We start from the raw sequence: 21,285 nt of genomic DNA on the forward strand, positions 1-21,285 counted from the left end.
GCAAACCATATCTTTGCCAATAATCCCATCAAAAAAGGGGCCACAAAGAGTCAGACTTGACTGAATAACAACTATAGGCATCATACCCATTTTTCAGATGAGAAAATTAAGGTTCACTGCAGTTGTGATAGCCAAGTTCTTATGTGTGGGTGGCGGGATGCAAACCAGGTCTCACCTGACTATAAGTTACAAGGCTACTTTCCCAGGAAGGCTAATACCCTTGTAGGAAGAATATATATGATGAGGATAAAGGACTCCAATGTCTGTCACTAGCAGAGAGGGGAGGGGGGAAGCAAAGGCAGTGTTTGGGCTTAGTTGCTATGTTTTGTTTTTCTTTAATTCAACTGCTTTCCATATAAAGTAAGAACCCAGGAAGCAAGACCCTAATGACACTGAAAAACTTAGTGGAACAATGAGCAAAAGTCATGGAAAGGAGGCCTCTACCAGTGACTAACAGGATGATTCTTCTTGTTCAGATGCTAAAAATATGAATCAAAACATTTTCGGTAAGTCCACATGTTAATAATTCCACAGCCACCTCACTTCAGGGTGAATGAAGCTGAACCAGGCAGGGAAGGAAACAATGTTTTCTGATCCTTCAATAACACAATGAAGCTGAAGGAGATAGATTTCATGCAGAGGACATTGACAAAATAACCTTCAGTTTCATCTAGGATCTACTCATGTTCATGGTTCATGTTCATGTTCATGCTCATGCTTGAGAACCCCGCCCCCCTCCACTTCACTCCTACTAGCCAAGCCAACCACAAACTGCCATCCAGAGGTAACAAAAAACATGCAAACTTTACCTGATGATGTCAGGGTTAACAGACTTGTCACTGGACAATGAACTGAGAACATTATAAAATGTTACATTATAAAAAACCCTGCAAACAAGGGAAACACAAAACAAACCACAAATAAAAAGGAAAGAAAAAAAGGCCTCTCTTGGAATCTAGGAAGACCTGGATTCAATGATGCCTCTGATACACACAGGCTGTGGAACAAATAAGTTACTTCACTGCTTCAGGCAACTCTCTTAAGACTTTGTTGTTTTCAGTCGTGTCTGACTTTTCCAGATCCCATTTGGGGTTTTCTTGGCAAAGAGACCGGGGTAGTTAGCTACTGCCTTCTCCAGCTCATTTTACAAATGAGGAAACTGAGGCAAACAGGGTAAAGTGACTTGCCCAAGGTCACACAGCTAGGAAGCATCTGAGGTCACATTTGAACTCGGGAAGGTTAAGTCTTCCTGACTCTAGGCAAGGCAATCTTTGCACTATAGTGCCCTCTAGCTGCCCCTTCTAAGACAATAAATCAAGTTGCTGAACTGGCATTTGTGGAAGGGATCCCCAAACAGAAGAAATCACACAGGCCCTACCAAGAAAAAAAAGTTCGAACAACTAGTAGTCTAATTATCCCTCTAAATTCCAGAGGCATAGGACAAAGGTGTTCAAGCTGGAGGAACAGTTCTTGTGCAACAGAATCACAATTGCTAAGAGAACTACTTCAAACCATAATCTGAATGGCTTGGCCAACAAGGAGAATCAAAAATATAATCTGTGAAGATATATTTTCTTAAGTTAAAAGAAATTCTCTCCAGCTTATGTTTTCATTTTTTTAATTCTATTAGAAAAGAACACAGCCTCCATCCGTTTTTTTTAAGAAAAACCCTTCCCAAAGCAAACCTCTGAAAGACAAAGGCCATCATACAAGGAAGTTAACATCCCAAGCAAGCATAATGGATATATTTTAAAGGAGACAGGAAAAAGCAGAAGTCATGATGAGTTTCAAACACCAAGAAAAAATATTTTAAGAAACGAGACCTTTAAAAAAATACACAGTACTAAAAATGCTGACTTGTGGGTAGAGTTCATGTTATTTTTCATCTCTGCATCCCAGCATCTGGCACATTGTAATAAATGTTAATTCAATTGTGGATAAGGATAAACCCTATTTATTCAGGCCTTTATATTTTTCTTTTGTTGGTCAGGTGGCAGGTGGAGGGATGTCTTTTAAACCAGGGAAAAAGAAACACAATTTCCTACAATCGAAATTCAGACTTGAAAGCAGCCTTCCCTATCTAAATATTGTGTAAGCATCTCCCACGTATCAGAATTCATTTATATTAGGTTTTTAAGACAAGGTGAATTGACTAGGAATGTTAATTTCACAAAGTACTCAATGCTTGCAACTTTCTCATTTAAACTCCTTGGTATCATATCAAAAATTCCTCATATTAAAAAATAATAATAACACAAGACCAAGGAGAGACAGTAGCTAAAGGAGCGTATGCCCCAAGAAACGTGATGAGCATTTATTTCTTCATTTATACAATCTGGCTTTTCTAGTCTTTTGGCATCGTCTGTAAACAGTTACAAAAAACAATCAACATTTTCACTATTACAGCACTCTTGTGCGGACTGGCAAAATAATCTGTTAATGGTTTATCATCATAAAAATAAAATTATTTAGCTTTATTTTATGGCAAAAAGAAAATTTCCTATATAATATGATACTATTTAAATATTTGTTTTGTTTGGGATGTAAATTATTTTAAAATAGCATTCTAAAAACTCAGTGTGGACTTTTTTTCATCATTCATTTCACAAAACAACTATTTACACTCTGGAGATCATCTGCATTATATACTAGAGCTCATGTGATGATTTTGACTTAACACTGGGAAGGGAAAATGTCATTCCACCACTGTCTTACTGACACAACCATCATCACTAACCTCCAGAAGAAAGATACCTCATTGATCTTATTACCAGCCAACTAAGGCTCTAAATTGTGATTTTATACTCAGTTCAAATCCCCAGTCAATTTCTGCCCAGATGAAGTTTTCACTTTTAAACAAGTTGAAAGTGAACCTTCCAAAATTCCTTTTCTACTCAATGAGCATTTACTCTGTATTTTTAACAACGCAATACATCAGTTATTTACCTTCTCATTCCTCCCCAAATCCCATTTCTTTATCCTTAAAAATTGTGAGAACAGCAAATCTGCACATGAGAAAAAAAGATCCCTGGTGATAATACACTAAAAGAAATAAAAATGTTATTATTTCGATTTCCAAGTCCCCCACCACACACACACACACACACACACACACACAATTCATCCACCACCTATTGGGTTCCTTCATGAAGAAAGGAAGGGGAAAGAGAAAGAGAAAAAATTCATTGGATCCATTGGATCACTATCTGCTTAGAGAAGACAGCTAAAAGAAAAAGGTCAAATGAGAATTCCCGACCTCCACCAGAATGAAGTGAGTGATCACTGGCAAGGAAAGGAGGTGGGAAGACAGCCAGTGGTACCTTAGCTGGGATTATCCTGCTTGGTGTCAAGGATGGAGGGTAAGTGGGAATGGTGAGGAAAAGAGACGAGTTCATGAAAATCCAGCACTGCCAGGGACCCAGGGAAGTGATGGATCTCCTTTTCATTTTACAGAGAAGGCCCAGAAAGAGTGGAAATGGCCAACGAGTCACTGTCAGAACCTGGAGGAGAAGTCTACCGACTTCCCTCAGCCAGCCCTCGCTGGCCTTAAAGATAGTAAACCCTGGAAACTGAGTGAGGGCACCAAGTCTTTTTAGGGGAGATGCTGCAGTTTGGTAAGAGCTAGTTTCCCAGGAGCTGAAGGTTTAAACCCAGGAGTCAGTGTCGGTGTTGGGGGAGAAGGGGGGCCATCACCACCGAGGCACAGGACACACACAAGGCCAGCCTGCATAGGAATAAGATGGCACAACACAGAAACAAGGGCCACAAACAGACGGCGGGCACCCGGATGGCTTGTAGCCATGACAGACATCCACAGTGAGACACCCGGGGTGAGACATATCTACACACAAAGGCAGCACACGCGTGCAAGCACACACACAAACACACGGAGAAGCAGGGATACGGAGGCACACATCGAAAGTGCCAGAGACTTACACTGAGGGAGATGCGCACCCCCAAGGCAGAGACCAGAGAGCGTGATGGGCGCAGAGCCGCAACAGCCAGAAGCACGATCCAGAGGAAAATGCCTCCCCCCGGGCCAGAGGCCGACGTGCCCCTGCAGCGTCTGGTACCCCAAAAGAGGCAAATGCACCCCCCCGAGACAGAGGCCCCCGAAGGTCAGGCACCTCAGCAGAGGCGCCTGCACCCCCAGGGGCAGAGACCGCAGCAGAGGCGAAAGCTCCCGCAGAGGCTAATGCACCCCCAGAGGCAGATGTCCCCGCATAGTCAGAGATCCCCGCAGAGGCAGCTGCATCCCCGAAGCTGATGCCCCAGAAGGGTCAGACAGACGCAGAGGCTCATACCCCCAAAGAAAATGCACTCCCCAGGCAGATGGCCCCGCAGGGTCAGACGCTCCCGCAGAGGCAGCGGCCCCCCCAGAAGCAGCTGCACCCCCAGAGGCACAAGCCCGGAAGGGTCGGACCCCGCCGCAGAGGCGATGGCGCCCCGGGGTCCGGGGGCCCGCGGCCCGCCCCGCTCACCTGGGCTCGGGCAGCACGATCTTCTTGCTGGCGCGCGCCGCCGGCGTGGCCTTGCTCTTCTCCATGGCCATCAGGTAGCTCACGTCGGCCAGCACGGCCTCCAGGTCCGCCATGTTGGCTGCGGCTGCGGCTCCGGCGGCGGCTGCGGCGGCTCGGGCTCCGGCCCCGCTCCCCCCTTCCCTCCGCAGCCCGCCCCGCTCCTCCCTCCCGCCCCTCCCCCCGCGCGCGCTCCCCGGAGCCTGGCCCGGCCCTCCGCCCTGCGCTCCGGCGCCGTCGAGCTGGGGAGCGAGGGGGGAGGGAAGGAGCGAGGGAGGGGGCGCGCGCCCGCCTAGGGAGCCCACCCGGGGGCGCCCCTCCCTCCCCCGCCCGCTAACGGTCGCAGGGCGCGCGCCCCGCCCGCCCCGAGCCCCAGGCTCTGCTGCTGCTGCTGCTGCTGCTGCTGCTGCGGGTGATGCCGGTGCGGATGCGGACGACGCCACCGCAGCCGCGGGCCAGTGACAAGCCCTGCCCCCTCCTGCTGCACTGACATCCCTCCCCCCCAGCTGCTGCTGAGAGACAGCGGCGAGCCCCGCCCCACACCGGGAGAAAAGACTGGCCCAAGGTCATGGGGTCCCAGCTGAAAGCTAGGAGGGGCCCTGCGGGCATCGGGGCTGTGTGCCCGGGAGAGAGGGTGAAAGCCTGACGCAGGGTCACGGACCTCCCTCTTTGGGCACACGTGTAAACTGAGGCCCAGGAGCGTTCAGAGATTTGCCCCCGCAGTCATCCAGCTCATGAGTGTGCAAAATATGAACCTGAGCAAGACCTAACCAACGGGCCTTTATAAATCACCCATGTCGTGCCAGGCACTGTGCAAAGCCCTGGAGATACGCAGAGGGGCCAGATAAACAAAACGTCCCTGCCCCCAAAGAGCTCCCGGTCTCCTGGGGAAGACCCCATGGAAATAAGTTACATGCAAGAGTCGTACAACGCAGATGAAAGCCGATTCTAGCGCTGGAGGGAAGAAAGAGGAAAATCTTGCAGGAGGCTTGAGAAAAGTCAGGGAAGTGGAGGCAGAAGTGAGGAAGGACAGCATTCCAAGCATGGGGGACAAGCCCCTGCTAAACTACAGATGGAGTGCACACTGGCTTTAGGGGATCAGGTTTGTGGAGGGGAATAAAGTGAGAGGACCAGAAATTAGACTGGAAGCTAACAGGGACCTTAAGTCATCATGGCCCTCTTAGACCAATATTCTCCTTGGACAAAGAGGGAGCTACAGGCCCAAAGAGAGAATCTTGGAAATTGAAATCTCATCTTGGAAAGTGATTCTGCCTTGATAATATCTCAGCACCCTCAGTTTCTCTCCTATCTATTAACTGGAGGGCAGAACTGTGAGCTCCTTCCAAGGCCTCCCTTTATAAAGAGCCCAACTTTTCCAGCTATCTTCATCTACCATCAGCTGCTCTGCTTGATTTTGACTCCAAGACTATGCTGCCCCTGGCAAGGTACCTTCCAGATCCCTTGATTCTCTCCTAATTGACCTAGAACTAGAAAATCTTAAAGATCATCAGATAAAAAGCCCCCTTGCTTGAGAAAGCTACCCTCTCATTCCCGATAAAGCACTTCGGATTTTTGGAGAAGCATAACAGCAACTGCTTAGAGTTCTCCAAACAAATCCCAACAGATTGGAGCATGTCACTATAAAGTCATGGTTTGATTACATCAGGTGAGGTAACTACAAAGTGAAGGTGTGTCCAGCCACCAAGATTTGTCCCAGTTTCAGGGACATTAATATTGTTTGGTTTGTTGATAGGAGTGTCCTTTGGTTGCTAGCACTGGAGTTTTCTGATCCTGGTGAAGGTAAAATTCCAGTAGAAAATTTCCAGTAGAAAAAAAGGAGGAAAGAGTATCTCACTTTCAGAGTATGTCAGTGACAGTCTGCAAAAGTCTGATGGTCATTTCAGAATCCAACTCTTCATTCTTTGTTTACCCTCACAGTTCAATCAGCTTATTTTTCTACTCATATGTGAACAAATTCTTTGACATCAGCTGCAGGTACACATACTAACTAAGGTCCATGCTTGTCTAGTGCTATCATATAAGTCTCTGTAAACTCTATGCCCAATCTGAGTTTTAATTAAAGGAACAAATTCATTTCTCTAGAATTTTTTATTTGCATAGAATCTCCAAGTATTTAGTGCAGTTATCTTTCTCTTAAAAACTTAGCTATTTTAAAGAGAACAGCAAGTTCATCAGAAATCAAAAAGGCCTGGGGTTCAAATTTTAGAGCTTTCATCTCATAACATGTCATTGTATATAGATGAAGCAGGATGAATCAGTAAGAACCTGAGTCTGGCTGTGCTCTGTGCCTTGTCAGTTTCAGCCCCTCCCCACTATCAGAATCACAATTGGCTGGTTCTATCAACTACTGCTCAAGCTCTAGAAGCAGCTTTGGTGAGCAGAAAGGGATGTGGAAAATAGGAGTGCTAGATTTGGCTAGGCAGGAATACGTTGGAATGAAAAACATGGAGGGAGATAGATGAGGGAGAGAGAGAGGATGAGGGAAAGGAGAAAGGATGAGAGAAACAAGGGAAAGAGAATGAGAAAATAAGGGAGAAAGACAGTGAAAAAGGAAAATGAGAAAAGGAGAGGGGCAGGGGAGACAGGATGAGAGAAGATATAGATGACAAGATGAGAGGGAGGAAGGGAAAGAGAGAATGAGAACAAAGACAGCAAACAGGAGAGCATACGAGTGAAGAGGAAGAGAAAAGAGGAGAAAGGGAAGGGAGAAAGAAGGGATAAAAGGAGAAAATGAGAGATGAGAGAGACAGAGAGAAGAGAGGGAGGGGAGAGGGAAACCAAAAGGCTGGTAACATTTTCATTACTCATCTACTGTTTTGCATAGGTATAAGTACAGATACAAGACAGATTATCAAAGCCCTTAAGACACAAATATTCCCAGCAAATCAGTATTGAGACGACGTGTTGTTTTACCACTTTATATACGAGGGAGTTAAATGGTTCAATGGATAGAGTCCTGAGCCTGGAAGATCCATGTTCAAATCTAACCTCGGACACTATCTGTGTATTTTTGGACAAATCCTTTAACCTGTTTGCCTCAGTTTCCTCAACTGTAAAATGGGGATAATCATATTACCTACCTCACAAGGCTGTTGTGAGGATCAAATGAGATATTTATAATGCATTTATCACAGAGTCTGGCATATATAGTAGGCATTGTGTAAAAGTTATTGTTATTACTCCAAAATACTTTCCTATACATTCTCTCATTTGACAAAGTAACCCTTTGAGGCAGCTACGAAGAACGTTACTATTCCCTTTTGGATGGCATAACTAGTTATGATGGAGTCCTGTTTTCTTTCTTTCTACGATGTGTTAAGTAATCCTTTTTTTTTTTATCACGAAATCTTATAATATTTTCTCTCCTTATACTGTGGATCCACCAGGTCAGATTATCTAATAAATGCATGTTTTTCTTTCCCACAAGCCTGTGCAGCAGCACTCCCAGGATCTTGATTTGGCACCTCAGCTAAGAAGATTAATCAATTTCCTCCCTTTTCCCATTTCTTGGTTCAAATTTTTCTATTTACTTTGCCCCTTTTCATTCTCTGTTTCAGATAGTAAGTATTTGTTAAGCACCTACTATATGCACCAGGCAGTGTGCTAAGGGCTGAAGATAGAAAGGTAAGAGACCACGGGTGGGGAACCTGTTGCCCTCTAGGTCCTCAAGTGCAGCCCTTTGACTGAATCCAAACTTTTCTGTGAAGTTTGGTTTCAAAGGGCTGCACTTGAGGACCTAGAGACATGTGGCCTCGAGGCCACAGGTTCCCCACTCCTACAATAGACGGTCCCTGACTCCCAAGAACTCACAGCCTAATGGGCTAAGACATATATTGTCCAAGCCAACATTTCCCAAACTGATATGATCATGGAATATTTGGACTCTTGAAATATCAGTATATTTATGGACAGAATCTATAAGTGCTGACCGAGAATAAAATAAAGTTTGTGATTATTTTGAAGTCATAAAAAGATGAAATTATCTCTATTCCATACAGAATTTTTATGGTAATAATAGGTATTTTGACAAATAAGTAATTTCTGATGTAATACTGTAAAGAGTTAAAAATATCAAGCCCTTATTTATGCGGCATGGCACAAGGTTCGTTGATTGTGAAATCCTGGACCATCACTCGTTAGTCATTCTTCAAGATTAAAAACCTCTTCCCCAAAACAAGAGATTGTTATTATTAGGAACCAGGGCTGACAAAGGGATTGAAAGTTATATATAACAGCAATTGCCCTTAGAAGAGAGAGAACAATTAGTCCAACATTTTGCCCTTCACCTTTTAAATGAAACCTCCCCACCCTTTAAATCAGATTACACCATTCATTACCCATGAGTCCATGGACCAAAATCTCCCAGGATGAGAATTCAGGGGTTGAAATCTGCATGGTTGCAGGGAGTATCTATCATCCCATCAGAGATCACAGATACATTGTAGCAGTCTGCTTTTCCTACTGGAAATGGATGGGTTCCTGTGGGTTCTCTGGCTCCCTCCTCTTTCTCTCCTGAGTCTCCATTACCAAACTGCATTTTGTGTTTTTCTTCTGATACACTGTCGAACAAAAGAACACAGTAACAGCTATGAAGTCATAGAAAACTGCTTGCTGCCCATATACACACACCTTCACCCCACCCCTATGGAATCATCTCAAAGAAACAAATGGTAACTGATTGGCATTTACCTAATTATGCCTTCTTTAAAATAATTAACTTTGAGTGGATGTAAACAACTTCAGAATTATGCTGTTTACAACAATACCTGAAGCTGTTTTGCTTAAAGTGTCGTAAGAAGAGCATCGTGAGGGCCAGAGAGGCAGCTGGGTGCCACAGTGGATAGAGTGTTAGGCCTGGAATCAGGAGTTCAAATGCTGCCTCAGATTTTACTAGCTGTAGGAGCCTGGGCAAGTCATTTAGCCCTCTTTGCCTCAGTTTCCTCATCTGTAAAGTGATCTGGAGAAGGAAATAGCAAACCATTCTAGTATCTTTGCCAAGGAAACCTGACATGGGGTCATGTAGAGTCACACACAACTGAAATGACTAAACAACAAAATGGTGTGATAAATAGAATGCTGACTCAGGTTCAGATGTCACTCTGGCAACTATCAGCTGTGACCCTAGAAAAATCACTTAACCTCTCTGTATCTCATGCAATTCTCTGAGGTTATAAATTGACAAAGAGTTGCCAATACTCGTTGGTGGAAGGATTTTCCTGACCAAGGAATTCCCTTCACAGATGAAATCATAGGTCCGAGTGAAGAGAGAAAAAAAAAATCTCTTCACCATTATCATCTGGATATTTCTAAAAATATATGCTTTCAGGGGAGTTTTGTACAAAAATCGATGCAAAATTACATTTGACAACAGATGAAAGTTTAAAACTTGCTAAAGTACTTACCTTATTTAAGATTCTGGGCCATGTTGTTGCCTTCTCTTAATAGCCTAGAATAACTCAAGAATAAAAGCCAGAATTGTCTTAGGAACTTTTCTTCAATCATTTCAAAAAAAATCAATGTGAAAACTCTAAAGCAAATCCTTAATGCTAAAATACCAGGAAACACAGCAGCCAGATATGTGGAAATTAATATCATAGCATCTGAATTAGTCTTTTAGAAAAAAAAATTGATTTTTCTCTTAGAATCATAGTTGGGTTATAGAAATATTTTTAATTCCTGTACATTTTACAGGAATTTACATTTACATATTTTATTTCTTGATATAATTTTCTTTCTATAGAAAACTCTATATTTGTATGCATTTTTCTTAGTAGCAGATATCTCCTTCAAAAGGTGATCTGTTCTTACCTTGGTTTCTAATTTTGCTGACTGTTATTTAAATAAGAGAAATAATCTTTCCTGTCATTTTACCAGAGCAACTTTTCTTTGCAATCATAGTGGTCAGGAAGATTTAAGTTCAAATCCTGCACTTCAGATACTTACTAGCTGTGTGACCCTGAAAGTCACTGAATCCTCTTTGCCTCAGTTTCCTCATCTGTAAAATGATCTGGAGAAGGGAATGGTGAACCCCTCTAGTACCTTTGCCAAGGAAACCCCAAATGGGATTAAAAAGAATCAGACAAAACTGAAGTGATTAAACAACAAAATGGTGTAGTCGATAGAATGTTGACCTGGGTGAGTATGCTAATAACTGTAATGTATATAATGGTTCCAGGTCCTTTGCGAATTTAAAATTTTTGAATTACTAAATTGTTTTCTAAAAGTTGTGGACCAAAAGAATGTAAATGAAAAGTTCTTAAAAGAAAAACAGTTAATGACCATATGAAAGATTGCCTCAAATAGCTATTAATAAGAAATCTGCAAAGCACAATACCTTTGAGGTTCCACCTCACACTTAGCAAAGGGAAGGAGATGACAAAGGGTGGTAATATTCAATGTTGGAGAGGTTGTTGGAAAGACAGACGCAGACACTCTTGATGGAGCTTTGAATTGGACCAAATCATTCTGGAAAGAAAGTTGGAATTATGCTAAGAATGAAACCAAAATATTCCTACACTTTTAATCCAGAAATTTCACCATGAGGCATATATCCCAAAGAGGTCAAAGATAGAAAGAAAGATCTAATACATACATATTAAAATATGGATAGCAAGACTTTTTGTAGTAACAAAGAAAATTGTAAACACAGAAGATGTACCGAACAGTTGGAGAAGGGCTAAATGCATTGTGATACGTGAATCAAATGGAATAGTGTTGCAATGCAAGGAAAATAGGATGAATGCAAAGAAGCAGGTGAAGACTTAAATGAACTGATACAAAGTATGCAGAACCAGAAACACAATATACATGATGATACCGATAATGCAAATGGAAAGAATGGCAACATAAGGAAACTGAAGGCTGTTTAGTAAATTTCACCAACCTTCCTCCAGAAGCATCAAGAAGATCCTCTGTCCCTCTTCCTAAGTTTTCCATGAGTTTTCCTAATTCACCAAGGGAGGAAGTCCAGAGGTCATTCATGGACCAGATCCCAACATAGATCATCACAGAAACTATGACTTGCTCCATTTTTCTGACCTGGACTGGTCCACCCCTCTTTTGACAGCCCAGTAACCTCCCAATCCTGGGGGTTCACCATATTCTATAACACTGCATATATTCTCAGACTCAGTTTGATTATTGATTTTGCTGAATTGTTTTCTTCCCACCCACCCACCCCCATCTTTTTTATTCTTTGTAACAGGGGAACAGAATAAGTATTTATATAAGAACCTACTATGTGTCAGGCACTGTTCTAAGTGCTTTGCAAATACTATTTCATTTGATCTTCACAGCAACCTCAGGAGCTGAGTGCTATTATTTTCCCCATTTGACAGTTGAGGAACCTCAGGCAGAGGTTAGGTGATTTACCCACAGTCACATAGCTAGTAAGGATCTGAGGCTAGGTTAGATCCCAGGTTTCTCTGACTTCAGGCCCAGCGCTCTCCATTGCATCACCTAGTTGCCTAGGGATGGTTCTCTAGGTAAGGGTGGGATATATTTGTAAATGAAGGTAGTATTATAAGATACAAATAACTTTTTTAAAAAATTAAGAGGAGGTTCATAAGTTTGAAAACTACTGAATAAATTATTGCATATGAATGTAATGGAATTCTATTGTAGTATAAGAAAAGAAAAGGGCAGCTATGTGACACAATGGATGGAACTCTGTACCTCGAGTCAGGGAGTCTCATCTTCCTGATTGCAAATCTGGTCTCAGAGTCTTACAAACTGTGTGACCCGGAGCAAGTCCCTTAATCCAGTTTGCCTCGGTTTCCTCCTTTGTAAGATGAGCTAGAGAAGGAAATGGCAAACCACTCCAGTAGCTCTGCCAAGAAAACCTCAAGTGGGGTCATGAAGAGCTGAAAACAAATGAAAAACAATTGTACAACAAATAAAAAAATGATGCAAGGGATAATTCCAGAGAAACCTGGAAAGTTTTGAATGAAGTGATGCAAAATAAAGTGAGCCAAGCCAAGAAGATAATTTATATTACGACAACAATGATGTCAAAATGAACAATTTTGAAACATTCTTATCAACACAATGACCAATCCTGATTCCAGAGAACCAATGTGAATATTCAATACCCCTGGACAGAGAGGGGACGGTCTAAACGTTCAAAATGAGACATACATTTTTGGCCCCGGATACTGGAGAAATTTGTTTTGCTTAAATATGATCTAATAGGTTTTATTGGGGGGGGGGGCAGGAGTCTGGAAGAGGGAGTAAGGGAAAAAATAAAGAGTTATTAGTAGTTGTTAAAGTTATTTTAAAAAATTTTAAATAAAAATTGTGAACTTGTCTTGTAATTTGGTCACAGTAAGGCTATGTTCAATGTAAGTCTACCTGGCTTCATTTAACATATGGGTCCAATCATGCAAAATTTTTATCAACTGAGCCCTTAAAAAGAAATTCAGTTAACTGTATCTAGTATATATGTGACACTATGGGCAGGTGAATAAAGCTAAAGATTGCTGCTCTATAAAGTGGTGCAAATATTACAAAATATGATAAAAAAAGAAAAAGCCCTCAGACCAGGAGACCTGAGCCCTGGTCCGAGCCCTGCCTCTATCTGGGTCGTTATGTAAGTTTGGAGAACTTATTGAATCCCTCTGGGCTTCACTTGCCTCTTCTATGAAATGAAGATGGAATTTTGCACCACTTGGAAAAATCTGCTCCCTCAGAGTGATCTAGTATCAGGCAATTGTCTTAAATAGGTTCCCAAAATAGGTAGCACTGCCCCCTGAGGGGTAGTGGGACAATCCAGTGCAATTGGGGGGTGGTAGAAGCATAAAGAAAGAAAAGAAAATTTTGAAAAAAAACTTTTATACATGTTTCATCTGTTGTGTAACAGAGTTAAAGTCATAGGGATTACATTATTTTCCAAATACACAAAGTGAAAGTTATAACCTATCAGTACTCAAGTCTGCTGACAGTTCTTAACAAGCAAGTGTTGGCAGGCGAGCTTGTAGCACATTATCAGGAAGTCCAGCATGCATCGGCAGGAATATGTGTGTGTTTATAATATGTTTATATTATGATTGTTTATAATATGATTACATGATTCAATATTGCACCATCAAATTTTCAAAGCAAGAAAAAACCCATAAATTTACAATAAATTATTAAATTTAAGATGTCATTTTTAATAAAATATTTTATGTTTCCTTGAAATGATGCAAATTAAAAAAAAAACTGTTAGAGAATTAAAGAAAGTAGATTTCCAGGTGGGCACTAAGTAATGTTTTTTTGAAAAGGAGGCAGTAGGCCAAATAAGTCTGGGAACATCTGGTCTACACCTTAGTGGGACATTGAGTCTCTGAAGTTGCCTGGCTCTCTTTTTTGTTGGTTGTTTTGTTTTTTGTTTTTCAATGTGGCACTTTAAAACTCTTCTCTAACTGTGGTCTGAAAGGTTTTGCCCTTGTTAAAAGAGTTTCAGACATTAGGGAGCAGATGAAAGTTTTGTTTCATTTTAAGAGGGTAGACTAGGATGAAACTTCTCAAGCCTAGACATCTCACCATCCAGACTTTATTCCACCTGCTTGGGAGCATGGTTCTGGTTGGGGGACAAAGAAGGGATTTTTGTAAAGTTTTAGTTGGGCCTTGCTGATCTATTGACATAATACCAGATTAATCATGTGTACAAGGCTATACGTGCATTAGTACACACATGTGCGCTTATGCACACCCACACCCACCCACACCCACACACAGCCACACAGCCCCCCCCTCCCACACACACACACAGCCACACACACACACACACACACACACACACACACACACACACACACAGCTCTGCACTTCCTGTATTTCATATCCTGGCAGTATAGTGGATGGAATTTGGCAGGAGGCCACAAGTGTCCCGGAATCCTGGCCACTGTCTGGTCTGGAATAATCTTCTTCAGTTAATCTAGTCCCCGGGGTCAATTTTAAAGCATTTAAAACTTAATTATGCATTGGCTGCACTTTAGAGTGACTGACACCCTTTTTCACATTACTGGGGTGGACACTTCATATTTCATGAAGCTCCATAAGATCTGGAGGTCTCCACTGGACCTACACCTCACAGAGAATTTAACCACATTCAATAGCTGGAGTGATTTGTGCTGAGAAAATGCCCCATCTCTCTGTTCATTCATCCAACATTCAACAAACGTCTGTTTAGCACCTGTCACCCTCAGACCACTGTGGAAGGTGTTTAGGGAAATACAGAGAATAAATAAAACTGTGTTGCCTTGGGGAGTTTACAGTCTAGCAAAGGGATAAGATACAAACACAGATTACTGTAATAGACAAATGATTACAATGCATACTATGTATGAACTGCAATGTGGAGTGGGAATTACAGATAGGATAGATCTGGGGTCAGTTCTTTCCACATCTCATGGGACTTTGGCCATATTTCTTCACAGATCTTCAGCCTCAATTTCCTCACCTATAAAATAGAAATAATAGTCATAACTATAGTATCCAGTGTGAGAGAAGAGGCATGTTAAGAAGATCAAATGAAATGGTGTTTAAAAGCATATTTGAAATCTTAAAGTGCTACCTAAATGCTAGCCATTATCTCTCTGCCTATCTGTCCAACTATCCATTCACCATTCCATCCAGCCAGCCATCTAGCTAGCTATCTGTATTTTTATCTATCCAGCTATTTATCTGTCTATCCACCCATCATCCATCCATCTATCAATCTAGCTAGTTATCCAGCTCTCTATCCAGCTATCTTTCTATCTATTCATCTGTTATCCATCCATCTATCCATCTAGCTATCTATCCAGCTACTGATCTATCCATCCATCATTTATCCATCTAACAGTGTATATAACAATACCTATGTACCTCTGTCTCTATATTTGTCCACCTATGCATATAGTCTATCTATCATACTATCCATCTCCCTATCTCATCAATGCCCAGAAATGGAGAGAAGGTATTCAGCATGTTTTACCTCTTCTTCCCATGACCCATGTCATCTTGGACAAGTCACTTCACCTCCCTGGGCTTCAGTTTCTTCATCTCTAAAATGAAGCTTGGGCTTCATGGATTGTCACATTTCTCCAGCTCTAAACCTGTACTCCTATGAGCCTGATTGGAGAGGGGGTTCCTAGCAGTGAATTTGAGGTAAGCTGCGGACCAGAGTCCACAGTTCAAATTCAGAGAAAAAATAATCCAGCCTCTATTTGAGAACTTCCAATGAGGAAGGATCCACTTTGTCCCCAGGCAGCCCTATCCACATAGAGACACTTCAAGTCCTTAGGAAATTTCCCTGATGTTGACATTAAAATTGCCTCTGCAACTTCCATCTAGGTGGTGTGGTGCATAGAACACTAAGTCTGGAGTTCAAATCTGGCCTCAGACACTTACCAGCGGTGTGTCACTGGGAAAGACTCTGTTTGCCTCAGTTTTCTCAATTATAAAATTGGAGATAACAATAACACCTATCTCATGGGATTGTTGTAAGTATCAAAGGAGAAAATATTTGTAAAAAGTACTTAGCATAGTGTCTGGCACACAGTAAGTGCTATATAAATGCTCATTCCCTTCTCCCTTCCACCCGTTGCTCATGATACTGCTCTCTGGGGCCAAGCAGCTAATCCTTCTATTTGACAGCCCATCAAAAGCTTTAACAAATTATTATATGACTGCTACATGTTCTCTTCTCTGATTTAACTATCCCCCACTCCCTCCATCCTTAAATGACATAGATGTAAGTCCATTTGCCATTCTGATTGCAGGTTTTGGATTTTCTCCAGCTTACCTATGTCTTTGAAATGTGGTGGCCAGAATGAATGAATGAATGAATGAATGAATGAATGAATGAATGAATGAATGAATGAAAAAGCATTGATTAGGCACTTATTATGTATTGTACTAAGCATTGGGAATATGAACAGAAAAGTAAGAACCCCTATTCTCGAGGAGTTCAACATTCTAATGGGGAAGACAATGTATAGGAAGCTTCAGAGGCAAGTCAGATGTCGAGGTCCCATGGTCCTTAATATGCAGCAGTAAAACAGAAATGATGCCTCTTCCTTCTGTGAACTCATTTCCACTGATAAAATCATGTCATCTTCTGATGTGAGACCATATGATAGTGTTAATGACTTCAGTGGTAAAAATTTTATTCTCGGAGTTTTTAGTAGCTGTGGCTTTAGCGCTCACATGAGTTGCCAGGCCACATCTCCAAGGGGGTTGCTTACCAGGATCATGACTGTGGCAAATTAACTGGAAGCACACTGTTGATCTAAAGGGTTCTGCCAACTCTCCCTCCACCCAGGTTGCCCTCAAGTCAATGACAGTTGATCAGCAGTTGGCATTGTGGTTACAATGAAAGCAGTGTTACTCCCTTCCTTGATATCGATGGAGCCCAGGAAGCAGGACCAGGGGTCTGGGGTGCACTGCTATTCCCAAGGTTCTTTGGGTCAAGGTCCTGAGCTGTCTGCACTGGGATCTGAAGGAAGGTGGCGGTAGAGATAATGATGATGGTTTGACTTGTCTGGTACATTCTGCCTCTTATCTCTCCCTCAGGCTTCCTTGTTGCTTCAGCTAGACTGGTTTGCTTGGCAGTTGGTTGGCAGTTCCCATATGATGGCTTTGGGGGCTGGGCTGGAAGTAGGACCAATGTTATGGGGGATTCTACTTCTCTGGAGGCTCTTGAGATTACCTGCTCATTGGTGAAAGTGGACTGGCTGTTTTTGTCAATGATGATGAGGAAAACAGACTCCTCCACCATGATTGTTCCTCTCAATGATGACTGTGGGAAACAAAGGGCCAAGTGGGAAGCAAAGCTGATGATAGGGGAACACTATTATTCACAAAAGTCTTGGGTTCAGAGCCTTGGCATGTTTCCATCTGGATGTCAGGAGAGATGGTGATAGACTGTGAGCTCCTTTAGAACAGGAATTATTTTGTGTGTTTCTTTGTATCCCTAGCACTTGGCACAGCTCCTAGAACATGGTAGGCATTTAATAAATGCTTGTTGACTTGGTGGTCAAGGTGATGATATGATTTTACTTTCCTGGCACATGCCACCTCCTCTTTCTGTCTGTCTCAGGGGACATTGCTTTCTCCATTAAATAGAAGTAAACACAATATTGTAGACATGCCCTTACCAGGGCAGAGTACAAGAGGATCATCGCCTCCTTCTTCCTGGCCTTCCTTGCCTTAACCCAAGGTCAGGGGGGCTGTCATATGATGCTGTGGATCCATCTTGAGCATTCAATGGATTCATTAAAGCATCTAGCTCTTCTTCAGACAAACTGCTGCTTCCCCTGTGTCTCCCCTATCTGTCCTGCTCACGAACCACCCCTCTGGTAGAAGCCTTTATCACCTTATGCCTGAACCTCAAAACTGGACTCCCTGCCTCCAGTCTCTCCCCTTTCTGATTCATCTTCCACACAGCTGCCATAGGGTTCTTCCTAAAAGCACTGCTCTGAGCATATCAGCCTACTGCTCAGTCTATTTCCTCTAGGATCAATTTCACACTCCTCTATTTGACTCTACCCTCTTTCCAGGAGGCTGCTTGTACAATATTACCCCTCACATACTCTAGGCTACAGTCAACCTGGTATTCCCACTGCTCCTTACACATAATGCCATCTTTGCTCAGATTGTCCCCTGCACCTGAAATGTGCTACCACCTCACCTCCACCTCTTAGAATACCCTATTTCCTTCAAATGCTACCTTGTAAATGGAAACCATCTTGATACCATCTGGCGCTGATGCCTTCCCCTCCTCACCTGAATTCCTTGTATTTATTTCTGTATATATTTATATACATACAATTTCTCTTCCTTGACCATATATCCTTGAGAGCAGGGACTTTCATTTTTATCTTTGTACTCCCAGCACCTAGGACAGTACCTGGCACATAGTAGAAGGTACTAAATAAATAAATGCCTGTTGATTAGCTGGTATCATACTTACACTGACTTTTTTTAAACTAAGGGTAAGATTTTACATTTATCCCCATTAGATTTAAACTTATTATTAGGTTTAACCCAGTGTTCTAGACTATCAAAATCTTTTTCTTTTAATTACTTTATTTTAAACTCAAATACTAAAACTTACACAATAAGAAAAGAAAAAAACACTGTAAACTTAAATACAAAAGAAGAAAAGGGGGGGAAGCATTACCATGTGAACTGCAGAACATAAGAGAGGATTTAAAATATATAGCAATAGATATCCATTTCAAGAAAGTCTATATAATAGATACTATACATTATGTTCTGAGCTGTCCAGCTTTTCTTTGCTTCCTTGTAAATTTTCTTTTGTTCTCTGCTGTGCACTTTTTACTTTGTTTTCTTCCCCTTTCCTCCCCCCTCCCCCAACAAGGCTACAACCAAGTGCATATATATTTTATGCGTGTATGTGTATTTCTATATAACATACATGCATTCATATGCACATAAACATGCATATACATACACACAAATATATACATACAAGTGTATGTACACTTATATACACATATACATACTTAACATCTATGATCATACTCATGCATAGACATATACAGTCAGTCATATACGTCTCTGGAAGACTGTACTACACTTGTTCTCTGTTTCTCTGAAGGTAGATAACATCTTCCTTTATATGTCTGAGTCTTTCCATATTTTTCTAAGTCTACTAAGCCATCATTTTCTATACCACAACAATATTCCAACCTTATACTGTCTCGTCTAAAACAATATTGATTAATATGGTTAATGTATAGTGAAGTTTCCCATTTTTTTCCTCTCTTTTAATGAAGTTTATTTTAGTTTTAACTTTGTCTGAGATCATGATTACTAGCCCTGTTTATTTTTCTCTAATAAATTCTATTTCTAATCTTTATTTTTTATTTGTGTATCTCTTATTTCAGATCCCTACTTTACTTCTACCTACTACCTTGCCTTCCTATTACTTAAACCTACCCCCTCACCAAAGGTCCCTCCCTTATCCTTTCCCCCCATGCTAAAATCTCTCCCTTAGCCTCCCTTCGTCTTTATCCCCTTAGCCTTTTATTTCTTTCTGAATGGAAAAGACACACACATACACATACATATATATGCATGTATGTATATATTGTTCCCTCTTTAACCCATTCCTGATGAGAGTAGGGTTCCAGAACTACCAGCCCTCCTCCCCCATCTAAGTCCTCTGTGTTGGTCCTTCCTCTTGCATCTCATTTGTAGAAGATAATTATTCTTTTTCCCTTTTCATAGACAGTTTACTTCTTAGTGTCACATCATAAATAACTCTACGTGGATCTTTCTTTGAAACTACCCAGTTACTAATAATAATCTTAGACGTAATGATTTACATTTATATAAAAGGTCAACAGTCTATGCTTACTGAGTCTCTTGTCTTTGATGTTTACCTTATATTTCTCTTGGATGTTGTGTGTCAAATTTTCTGTTGATTTCAGGTACAATAAAATCTTCTTCAACCTTTATTCTGCCATCCAATATGATAATTATCTGTCTGATTTTAATGTCTTCTGCTGATATGAGACCCAAAAGAAAGGTCATTACACACAGGGGACTGATTCAATGGACAGGGGAAGGCCTTAGAGTCCAAAAGTGGAACTGACCTTTGCCATTAAAAAGATTTTTTTCCTTTCTTTTCTTTTTGACTTGGTTGAAATACAATTAAAACTTGTTTCTGGCATGTTTATGTAATAGATACTGGCAGTGGGAATTTGGGATAAACAAAGAATAAACATTTCTAATCATCCTGAGATTTTATAAATAAGCAAGAAAAATAAACAGGGTTGTGCAGATATATTTCCACCAATCCCAGTTAAGAAAGAAATACATTTTGCCTTTGGCTCAGATGTTCTATGATAAGTGTGCACTCTGTCAATATATGGCAAATGCAAATATTAACAAATCATGATAATGGCAAGGCAAAGATACTTCTGGGTCAGTGGCTACATTTCCCAATAAGGATGATTCTAGCCACTTACTGACAAATTATTCTCTTAGCTCATTCAAAATCCAAATGGACAATGAGGAAATTATTAGGTAACTTTTCTAGCTGGAAACCATTCAGAAAGTTGATAGAATTTTGAGCCAATCAGGACAGAGGCCAAAAGCCTTTCTCCCAAAAGCCTTTCTGCTACCCTTTCTACCATGCATAGATCAGCATGGTATAGGGGATGGAGTGCTGAAGCTAAATTTAAGAAGACTTGGGTTTAAATGACAGTCACTGTCTGACACCAGAAAAATCATCTAGCCTTCTGAGCCTCTATTTTCCCATCTGTAAAATGGAGCTTATAATACCTGCAGTAGCTTCTTCCAAGGTTATTATGAGGATCAAATGAGAAAAATGCATGCTAAGCCCTGGGAAAATTTTAAAGAACTCCACAAATGTCATTGTTGTGGTATATACTTAGAGCTTATCAAATGTTTAAGTAATATAATTATCTCCTAAAGGCACTAGAAAATAATGATTACTGTCCAAAGGTTGGCTATAGAAAAAGACCTTCCTCCACTGATTGTCATTTGCTTGTCTTAAACTTTACTCTCTTAATTCTATTAATTTTCTCTTCTACATTAACATTAGTTTATATTATCGACTTCAATTGCACAGTGTATTGCAAAATGCCAAATCTAGTACCTTCCTTACACCTCTTCTTTATCATGTGTCATTTGTCTTTATCATTGTGCCAAGGGGAAAGGAAGCAAACTAGGGAAATGTTGCCTTCCTTTGCATGTAGAGGGAATGATCTGGTAACTTTTGTTCCTTTGA

The 21,285-nt window shown here is 41.3% G+C and overlaps 1 protein-coding gene and 1 long non-coding RNA gene across 3 annotated transcripts in view; both read right to left on the reverse strand.

Annotated features, from left to right (window-relative positions):
- GRK3 (G protein-coupled receptor kinase 3) overlaps positions 1-4,666 on the reverse strand; it is a 184,690-nt gene extending 180,024 nt beyond the window's left edge. Inside the window, exon 1 of the mRNA XM_072600102.1 lies at positions 4,482-4,666. Coding sequence (XP_072456203.1) covers positions 4,482-4,594 — 113 coding nt within the window. The 5' untranslated portion in view covers positions 4,595-4,666. The remainder of the gene's footprint in view (positions 1-4,481) is intronic.
- A 387-nt stretch (positions 4,667-5,053) lies between these two features.
- LOC140499103 (uncharacterized) overlaps positions 5,054-21,285 on the reverse strand; it is a 76,355-nt gene continuing 60,123 nt past the window's right edge. Inside the window, exons 2-6 of one of the 2 annotated variants that reach the window (XR_011965278.1) lie at positions 14,858-14,979; positions 12,213-12,400; positions 11,422-11,482; positions 9,941-11,003; positions 5,054-9,097 (exon numbers count right to left, since the gene is read on the reverse strand). This is a non-coding gene — a long non-coding RNA (uncharacterized lncRNA). The remainder of the gene's footprint in view (positions 9,098-9,940; positions 11,004-11,421; positions 11,483-12,212; positions 12,401-14,857; positions 14,980-21,285) is intronic. The other variant, XR_011965279.1, reaches the window with a different exon arrangement.

This window comes from Notamacropus eugenii, chromosome 4, assembly GCF_028372415.1.
Source record: "Notamacropus eugenii isolate mMacEug1 chromosome 4, mMacEug1.pri_v2, whole genome shotgun sequence".
NCBI lineage: Eukaryota > Metazoa > Chordata > Mammalia > Diprotodontia > Macropodidae > Notamacropus > Notamacropus eugenii.